Source organism: Limulus polyphemus, unplaced genomic scaffold (assembly GCF_000517525.1).
Source record: "Limulus polyphemus unplaced genomic scaffold, Limulus_polyphemus-2.1.2 Scaffold10149, whole genome shotgun sequence".
NCBI lineage: Eukaryota > Metazoa > Arthropoda > Merostomata > Xiphosura > Limulidae > Limulus > Limulus polyphemus.
The window spans coordinates 11,005-21,555 of NW_013675759.1; the positions used below are offsets into that span (position 1 = coordinate 11,005).

Below are 10,551 nucleotides of genomic sequence, written 5' to 3' on the forward strand. Positions count from 1 at the left end.
TCTACACGGTTTTTAGGCTTAGTGGAGAACAACAAAAGTACACTACAGACGCGTCTTCTACACGGTTTTTAGGCTTAGTGGAGAACAATAAAAGTATACTACAGACTAACAGCTTTGTTTCTTCTTCTCTATCTACTTCCTGTATATTTTACGTTACACTTTGGAAAACAATTTTCATTTTATAACAGCTTCATATGCCATTGCAATGAATTATAAATAATCATCACTCCTTACTAATCTTCCAACATCGTTGTATTCTGGTTTCTTTATTTTTATAACAGTCATTTCATCTTAAATACAGAAGAAGAAAAAAACAAAATTCTTAGAATATAAGCTGAGACCTCTAATCTTTAGCACTAACTGATATTGTTAAAGCCACTGACGCAAGACTACAGAAGTGATTAAATAATTAATAGCTTGTTCAACGACCGACCCCCATATCCCATAATGCCTCAAATGAACAATATCTTTCTGTAGCTTTAAGTTTAACCTTTGCAGTTTGGACGCTGACCAATTGAAGATACAGAGAATACTGAATAGATAACTATTATATTTCGACCAGTAATTATAACTAATATTCATGTAACCGTTGTAATCTGGGTAAATCTGGTGTGTCTGACTACTAATTACAATTAATATTCAGGCAATCCTTGTACAGAGGATTCCGAGTACCGTCTTGAGGTACAGGGAATATTGGAAGGTAAACTGAAGCGATTAGACAAGTACACTTGTGAAGAAGAGGAACAAGAGAAAGCCATCATGATCTGGCGGGATCGAAACAAGGCTAATGAGAAGCAACAGCTACTTTCAAGTTAAGATTTTTGCTGAATTATTTCAAACCGATTTGAATCGATAAACGATTAATAATAATAATAATCAATTCAGCATTTTATTGAGTCAACCTGAGAAATCTGACTCAAAATTCTATTAAACAACGCTTACAGTTTGTTAATGTTATTGCTTACTTGCATCTCTATTCTTAAACAAACAATGATTTGCTTTTTTTTTCTTAGTTTATAAATTATTAATTTACCAGTCATGTCTGTAAATTCACTATTAAAATGTTCTTTGATAGCTTAACTATTTAATATGTTTGAATCATATCACAACTTTTATATACTTTCAATAAACTTAATTTTTCTTAGTCTATAGATATCTGTTTGTTTTGTTTTTCTGTTGTTGTGTTTTTTTTCCTGTCTGTCTTTAAATCATTAAAACGATAAACTGCATATCTTGAAAAATAGTTGTACGTTTTCTTGGAGACTTTTTGAGATTGTTTTTAATGCTATAACCTTACAGACTGTATAAACGGGTTTAAGTTTAGATGTAATGATAATAACCTGATTTCCTAATGTATTTTAATTATAAGGAAATATCTAATTTTAATCTAAGAAAAAATATTAACATTTATTTATTTATTCAGTTTCATTGTAGATAAAAATTTTGATTTACAAACTCAATTTAATACAAAAGCATTGGGCTATCTGAGCTCTGCTCACCACGGGTATCGAAACCCGTATTCTAGTGTTGTGCCACTGGGGGGGGAGGGCATTAAGATAGAAAGCAAACAATTCATAATCAAACTTAGTTAGATAGAAAAGATGTTTCTTTATAAAAAAATCGAGTTTTAAGGATAAACTAATGTTTAATGAAGAACCTACTTAATTGAATGTAACTTTTATTTGATGATGACCCGATACTATGAATCCAAACGTTGTAATCCTTGCAATCAGAACTTTTCTAGTATAAAAGTTACCTTATAAAATCAGAATATTCTTTTATAATAAGACTGAGTCAGAAAATTAAATTTTTTAAATTATAATAAACTTAAGTTAGTAAATCAGAATTTTTTTATAATAAGATTGAGTCAGAAAATTAATTTTTGTTTTTTGTAATTAAGCACAAAGCTACACAATGGGCTATCTGTGCTCTGCCCACCACGAGTATCGAAACCCGGATTCTAGCGTTGTGAGTCTGCAGACATACCGTTGTGCCACTAGGGGGCATTTTTTATTTATAATAAAATTGAGTTAAAAAATCAGAATTTTTCTTTATAATAAAATACAGTTTTAGAATTAATATTTCTTTTCAAAATAAAACTTATTTTGTTGTTCTTTCAGCGCAAAGCTATCTGAGCTGTGTTCATCTCGGGGGGATCAAACCCTGGATTTTAACGTTTTAAATTGGAGGACGAATAAAATCGAGTTATTAAGTTCGATCATTTTTTATAACTTTACATTAAGATAGATTTATAGTTTGTAATTAAGCACAAAGCTATACTCAGTCTTATTATAAAGAAATTATTTCAATTATTAAGTCACGATTAATGTATGTAGCTAACGTAAGTTTATAATTCAAACCTAATTAGGAAAAAAATCATCGTATAAGCATTACCTAACTAACTAAAATTTGGTTTAAAAACTATCACACATTTAAAGAAATCCTAGAATGGCTAAATCCAAGACCTCTAGTGGCTCAGTCCGAAGGAATATAACTCTAAAAATTGGGTTTCAATATGCTGGGGTAGCAGATAGTTCAGATAACAAAATATGGTTTATTGTTACGTCCAAATAGTTAGAACATTGAACACTAGATGGCAGGACAAACGTAAAGTATTTTAAAATACTAAATTTGAAATAGTTCTGCAGCTGTTTACTAATAAACTTCTAAAATCGTACCCTTAACAAAATTATAAATGAACGTTTATTACGAAACTTTTTACCACATAGAGGAATATGTTCATTTAGCTTCATGATGAAATATTCCTATAGAGGGCACCACATCCAGAATTCGTAGCTTACTTTTGTTTCTAATTCGAGAGGAGTTTATTTCTTGTTAAGTGCAAAGCTAAACAATGCGCTATCTGTGCTGTGCTCACCAAAAGTATCGAAACCCGTTTTTTAGCGTTATAAGCCTTCAGACTTATAGTATATCTGAGAGTCGATCAGGTAAATGTTGTTTATACAATGCTTTTTTCCCTTTAGATTCTGCATCTTTATACCATATATTTCCATAAATAAATTGTTAAAAAGCTGTCATCTTTGATCATTTTTAACTAAAGCCGGCTAGTTTTTCTTTTGATAAATATTTTGTTTGTAATTAAGCTCCACAATGGGCTATCTGTGCTCTGCCCACCAAATGTAACGAAACCTGGTTTCTAGAGTTATAAGTCTGCAGACATACCGCTGTGCCACTTGGGGGCTTGATAAATATAGAGGATAGAATTTGCTGAAAATTTTAACATTTGTTGTTGTTGTTGGTTTGTTTTAGAGCAAAGCCACATTGTTCAATCTTCTGTGTCCACCACGGAGAATTGAACCCCGGATTTCAGCGTTTAAAGTCCGTAAACTTGCCGCTGTCACACGGGGGACAGGAATTTGTTTATATAAACTTCACAGAAACACCCATGTACCATTAATTTATGGCTAATTTTGGGTAGGGTTAGCCTTGCCTACATAAATCTTTACTAACCATATAAAATTCACCACACATGAGTCTTTTGCTATTAATGCAACAATCTGAAAGTAGAAGATAAATTAAGATGGGAAAATTCCAACGCATATAATTTTGACTATGGTTAGGTGGGGGCTACCTCATGGGGTTTTAAGTATTTCTTCTGTTAATTAGGAACTTTATTATAAATATTTATACACATATCCATGTATGTACTATTCGTGTGTTGATCGTATTCGCCTCTGTTAATTGTTATAATTATTATTATTATTTGCCTCGATCTTCTTCCTCTGTTAATTGTTATAATTATGATTATTTGCCTCGTCTTCTTCCTCATCATCGAGTCTTGCTGCTGATTTAATTTGTTTGTTACAACAATCAGCACCCTTCTGAAACTTCCAAAATTTCCAGCACTGCCCCTGCAATGTCCAGAATAACAACACTGGTCAGTGTAGAAGGAACACCTTATTAATTTCAAAATTCCCTCTGGTGCTAGGACAATATTGTTCGATAATGGTACCAATACATTCATTTCCGTGTCTCGTCTCGCATCCATCAATATTGCACAGGATCCAGGTCTGGTGTTCGAAAGTTCTGAGGACACCTCTAGATGCATGCCTGGAAACAGGATTGTTTGTGTTTCTCTGTGAATTCACCATTTGTTGATGGCAGAATCTTCAGCTTTGGAACAGATTTCTCTTTGAATTCCCCATTTGTTGATGGCAGTCCTCAGCTTTGGATCAGAGTTCTTTGTGAATTCACCATTTTTTGAGGGCAGAGTCCTCAGCTTTGGAACAGATTTCTCTTTGAATTCACCATTTATTGATGACGGAGTCCTGAGCTTTGGAACAGATTTCTCTGTGAATTCACTATTTGTTGATGACGGAGTCCTCAGGTTTGGAACAGATTTCTCTGTGAATTCACCATTTGTTGATGACGGAGTCCTCAGCTTTGGAACAGATTTCTCTATGAATTCACCATTTGTTGATGACGGAGTCCTCAGCTTTGGATCAGAATTCTTTGTGAATTCACCATTTGTTGATGACGGAGTCCTCAGCTTTGGAACTAGATTTCTCTATGAATTCACCATTTGTTGATGACGGAGTCCTCAGCTTTGGATCAGAATTCTTTGTGAATTCACCATTTGTTGATGACGGAGTCCTCAGCTTTGGAACAGATTTCTCTGTGAATTCACCATTTGTTGATGACGGAGTCCTCAGCTTTGGATCAGAATTCTTTGTGAATTCACCATTTGTTGATGACAGAGTCCTCAGCTTTGGATCAGAGTTCTTGGTGAATTCACCATTTGTTGATGACAGAGTCCTCAGCTTTGGATCAGAGTTATTGGTGAATTCACCATTTGTTGATGACAGAGTCCTCAGCTTTGGATCAGAGTTCTTTGTGAATTCATTACTTGTTGATGACGGAGTCCTCAGCTTTGGATCAGAGACAATACTTTTCCCATATTAATGGGCAGTATTATGTATATTGTGAATGTGATATATCGTCGTAGTTTATGACATATTCTGAACAGATAAGAACAAGTAAATAACAAAGAACTCATATAATAACTAGATAGAAATGTTACAGTAGTTCACAATATTTGTTTGTAGTTAAGCATAAAGTTACACAATGGGCTGTCTGTGCTCTGCCCATCACGGTTATCGAAACCCGGTTTCTAGTGTTGTAAGTCCGCAGATATACAAATTGCAAATACAAATTACGTTTGCTGAATTTTTCCTATTGCGCCATCTGTTGGTAACTTTCCCAAGTGTTCGGCTGCATAATGGAAAAATTGAGTACACTTGTCAAAACCTGCTTTTGAGGGGTCGCACTTTAAAAGTAATTATTGAAAAATACTCAAGAATAAAGATTGCTATCATTTATCTTCTTGAAATATGTGCGTTGAAAACATTAAATCTGAAAGAAAAATTGATATGAAACGTAAAACAAGGTACTGCCAACATATTTCCACTTGGCTGTCGAGCTGTTGTTTTTTGGCGCAAAGTTACACAGTGCGTTATCTGCGCTATGCCCCTACTACGGGTATCAAACGCTAAATTTTAGCGTTATAAGCCTTCAAACTTACTGCTGACCCACTGGGAATTGGTAAAAGATGTCCCTAGAATAATTGTCAGTTATAATTGTTAATTTACATGGTAAAGAAGTTTATTACCTGTCAAGGTATACAATCTTCTTCCTCCAGCTTTGGAGTCCCGTAGAGGCACGTTTGTCAGTACGCAGTCAGGTAGCGTTGCGCCGTCCACTTTTACATGATTATTATTGGGTGTCCTTTGTTTTACTATTGTCATTATTTTTATTTAACACCAGATGCCAAATGCAAATAAGGTTATTTTAATATTAATTCTACTACTGCTTTGTACTTGAGGAATTTGGGGCTGGTCTCGGCACAGGGTCTCCTCCATCCAATAATCCCCTCAAGGTCCTTCCAGCACACTTTCGCGCCCGTTTTTTTCCAGTTGACCAGTGTTAATCAGTTTTATGATAACAATGGTATGTTCATACTTGAATTTTTATTTAGGCCCGACATGGCCAGGTGGTTAGGGCGCTCGACTCGCAATCTGCGGGTCGCGGGTTCGAATCCTCGTTACCAAACATGTTCGCCCCCTTCAGCTGTGGGGCGTTATAATGTGATGGCCAATCCCACTATTCGTTGGTAAAAGAGTAGCCCAAGAGTTAGCGGTGAGTGGTGATGACTAGCTGCCTTCCCTCTAGTCTTACACTACTAGATAGGGACGGCTAGCGCAGATAGCCCTCGTGTAGCTTTGCGTGAAATTAAAAAAACAAACAAATAATTTTTATTTGTATTTTACTAGACATGTGTTGTTTTGAACCTGAACGGAATCTTATGAGAGACCATGGGTTTGAAGCTTAGCCATTCCTAATTTAGAACTTCTGCAGGGGGGAGGAAAACAATGTAGCAACGCCCGACGCCTACACGGCTACGCTTACCACACTTATAATGCCCTCACAGCTGAAAGTGCTCAGAGGCATATCGTTGCTATAACCTTGGACTTCGACTAGCCACTAAGTGTAAAAATACACTAAGAAGCCAAAGTTCTGGTCTCAGGTTACACTTGGGTCTAATTAATATTAGTAATGTCTTTATTACTCTCTCTTCAGTAACTTCTGAGAGCAAAACAATGGAAAATTAAACAGGAAATGTTTATTTCCTGTTTATTAATCCTTTATTCAAGGATTATTGCTCCTCATTAATTACAAGCTGTGCCCGGAAATTATATTAAAACATTTATTTTAGGGCGCAGATTGGCTCTGTAGTGGAGCTCTCAATTTTAGAGATGGCAAACCAGGTTCAAATCCATGCGATGCCAATAATATATTCCCTTCACTTTTAAACTGTCAATCCTTTAGAGTGGAGGAAGGTGGTATAGTGTCTGTTGACTGATTTGTCTTTTCTCTGGTCAGTAGCTAAAAATTATGGACTTTAGATGCTAGACTTGGTAGCTTTTCTATTAACACAAAATACAAATATTTAGTGCTGAAAATCCAGGCGATCCTACGTCACGTTGCCATGACATTCCGTTCATGCTGAAATACACCTCCGTGGTTATTACTTAGCTCTTTCATCAAAAGGTATAGTTTATCTCAATCGTCAAAAGGTGTGTTTGGCAGCTGATTCGCGAGTCACGACAGAAGAATTTGATAGCGAATGCGACGTTAAAGCTCATCAATATATATATATATTTAGTCACACTGAGATCTGGTGAGTGTGATGGCTCCGCCCAATTGAGATCTGGTGACTGTGATAGCTATCCTCGAACTGAGATCTTGTGAATCTGATGACTCCGTCGAACTGAAATCTGGTGACTGTGATGTCTCCGCCGAATTGAGATCTGGTGAATCTGATGACTCCGTCGAACTGAAATCTGGTGACTGTGATGGCTCTGCCGAACTGAGATCTGGTGACTGTGATGGCTCCGCCGAATTGAGATCTGGTGAATCTGATGGCTTCGCCGAATTCAGATCTGGTGCCTGTGATAGCTCCGCCGAAGTGAGATCTGTTGATTGTAGTAGCTTCGCTGAACTTATGCATGATGACTGTAATGGCTCCGCGGAACTGATATCTGGCGACTGTGATGTTTCGGTCGATCTGAGATCTTGTGATTGTAATGGCTCAGTCGAACAGAGATCTGGTGATAAACATTAGAATAATAAAGTTATATTTAATTGAGCCACTGAAACTATTTCTTTCCATAGTCAATTTAAAATCAGAAATCATAACAGGCTGATAACAGAAGTTGTTGGAATATTTAGCCCATTGGCTATATAATGGTTGGAGACGGCTTGAATGATGACAAAACCTTGTCGAAACGTTGTACATATGCTGTTATGTTAAACTTATATTAAAGTTTTTCTTCATTACCCATTCAAGCCGTCTCCAACCATTATTAGTGGGTTCCTCGTCATCGAATTTGAATTCACCATTGGCTATATGCTCTCTATCCACCTACGGGAATCAAACCCCGGAATTTAGCGTTGTAAGTCTGGATATTTACTGCTTATCCACCAAAGATGGTATAAGAAGAGAGTGCCTTATCATTTTATGAAATGGTGGTGTTCAGTTAGATGGTGACTTAGCATTTATTTGAGAATTAGCAATAAATCAAGATAAAAATAATACAAAAAAAATCACTGTTGATACCAAAATTGTTTTTTTTAGTTTGAAGATTACGAAAAAAGAGAAAAAAGAGAGAGAGAATTAAAACCATTTTCTCCGAGTTTTTCTAAATTAGTTGCTGTTGAACTCAGCCTTTCTCTAACCCTCACCTTTACTCGCTATACAAACATAAATTATGAACGCATGTTACAGATATATTAATCACTAACGACAAGTACACATTAAAATAACAATACATTTTGGCCTTTAGAATCGTCAATTCTGGCGCAGAGAATTACCTTTAAACCCATAAATTAGTTTTTAACTCACAATATTAACTATTCGTTTTTATTTTTATCTATTTTTATTTATTTTAAAAGAACGAATAAGTTAATATTACCGAAACTCCGCAAGTTAACATTACCGAAACTCAGCAAGTTAGCATTACCAAAACTCAGCAAGTTAGCACTACCGAAACTCAGCAAGCTAGCACTACCAAAACTCAGCAAGTTAGCATTACCAAAACTCAGCAAGCTAGCATTACCGAAACTCCGCAAGTTAACATTACCGAAACTCAACAATTTAGTATTACCAAAACTCAGCGTTTGGATAAACAGGCTACTTTTAGGATCAAAGGTCAAGGTCAGAGGCGTTCCTCGGCGAGTCAGCATAACGGTAATGTTTCATATATAGATGAAAATAACTCTGTTAGAACTATCTGTAAATATATTTCTCCGCAAAAAAACAACAAACAAACAAACTGGCAATTTTTAAATGACGACTACTTCCAACGTTTATATTGCTTTGGTTGTGCTAACTTCCATATTCTTACATTAAAACCCAGTAGGATTTATTTATATTACTTTGGTTGTGCTAACTTCCATATTCTTTCATTAAAACCCAGTAGGGTTTATTTATATTACTTTGGTTGTGCTAACTTCCATATTCTTACATTAAAACCCAGTAGGGTTTATTTATATTACTTTGGTTGTGCTAACTTCCATATTCTTACATTAAAACCCAGTAGGGGTGTGTTTATATTACTTTGGTTGTGCTAACTTCCATATTCTTACATTAAAACCCAGTAGGGTTTATTTATATTACTTTGGTTGTGCTAACTTCCATGTTCTTACATTAAAACCCAGTAGGGTTTATTTATATTACAGAAGGTAGCACAACCAAAGTAATATAAGTAAACCCTACTGGGTTTTAATGTAGGAACATAGAAGGTAGCACAGCCAAAGTAATATAAGTAAACCCTACTGGGTTTTAATGTAAGAATATGGAAGTTAGCACAACCAATGTAATATAAATAAACCCTACTGGGTTTTAATGTAAGAATATGGAAGTTAGCACAACCAATGTAAGAATATGGAAGTTAGCACAACCAAAGTAATATAAATAAACCCTACTGGGTTTTAATGTAAGAACATCTACTGGGTTTTAATAAAGTAATATAAATAAACCGGTTGTGCTACCTTCTATGTTCTTACATTAAAACCCAGTAGGGTTTATCTTCGAAAATTTTACTTGATGAAAGAAAAATGACAGAAGTTTTTGCGACAAATTAAGTTGTTTGTTGTGAAGCAGAAAGTTACACAATGGGCTACCTATGCTGTGCCCACCACAGTTTTTAGTATTATACGTCTTCTGACTTACCGCTGAGCCAATGAGGGGGGGAGGCAAGTTTTTTAAGACATTTTCCGCAAAGCTACTCGAGAGTTATTTTCGCTAGACTAGAGAGAAGGCAGCTAATCCCCACCACAGACAGCCAACTCTTCTTTACCAACGAATAGAAGGATTCATCGTCACATTATAACGCCCCATGGATAAGAGAGTGAGTATATTCGGTGGTGTGATTCGAACCCGGAACACGCAGTCGAGTGCCCTAACCACCAGGCCATGTTAGGCCCAACAAGTTAAGAAACTAAAAGCTACAACACATCAAAGACCCTTTTGACATTCCTAGATTTTTTATACAGAAATTAAAGTACAAATATATGTATATAGAGTGGAACCTTTCTTTCTCCATTGTCATCAGTGGCTTTGGAAGCGCCTTCCCACCCGCTCACCCACCCACCCACCCCCCAGAAACCAATAGCATTCGGAACACTAAGTAGAGCCCTGGGCTCGGTCGTAATTGGTTCGGCTGTGGTGCTCGTTCACTTGTTTCGCTCGGTCAAATAAACTTCGCCCCCCCTCCACTTTTAATAGCCCTCCCACACTCCTGATCATGACCTCTTCATTGTGGCGTCATCCGTTTGCTACATGTTTGAACGTTAAGAAATTTTCTTGTCGAAATTAAAAGAGAACAAATCCCGCAAAGCTCATTAAGATCGTTTCGTTGTCAGGATCTAATAAATAATATAATATATAAATAAAAAGGATAACATATTGTTTAAAGAGAACTTTCCTGACCTGAAAGACAAAAAAAGTTCTTATTTCCGTTTGTCAGCTTG

General features: G+C 35.9%; 1 protein-coding gene across 1 annotated transcript; it reads right to left on the bottom strand.

Moving 5' to 3' along the window:
- Positions 1–4,481: 4,481 nt before the first annotated feature.
- On the bottom strand, positions 4,482–6,468 carry LOC106476262 (flocculation protein FLO5-like). The gene is made up of 3 exons (XM_013936927.1): positions 6,427–6,468; positions 5,178–5,287; positions 4,482–4,908 (listed from the first exon to the last, which is right to left on the bottom strand). The coding sequence occupies exons 1-3, from the start codon at positions 6,466–6,468 to the stop codon at positions 4,482–4,484; spliced, it is 579 nt and encodes a 192-aa protein (XP_013792381.1).
- Positions 6,469–10,551: the final 4,083 nt, after the last annotated feature.

Coding starts and splice junctions, on each gene's coding strand:
- LOC106476262 (XM_013936927.1), bottom strand. CDS start 6,468: ATGCCTCTGAGCACTTTCAGCTGTGAGGGCATTATAAGTGTG. Junction 5,288..6,426: donor GTGAGGGCATTATAAGTGTG/GTAAGCGTAGCC, acceptor TTACTTTTAAAG/TGCGACCCCTCAAAAGCAGG. Junction 4,909..5,177: donor ATAGGAAAAATTCAGCAAAC/GTAATTTGTATT, acceptor ATATGGGAAAAG/TATTGTCTCTGATCCAAAGC.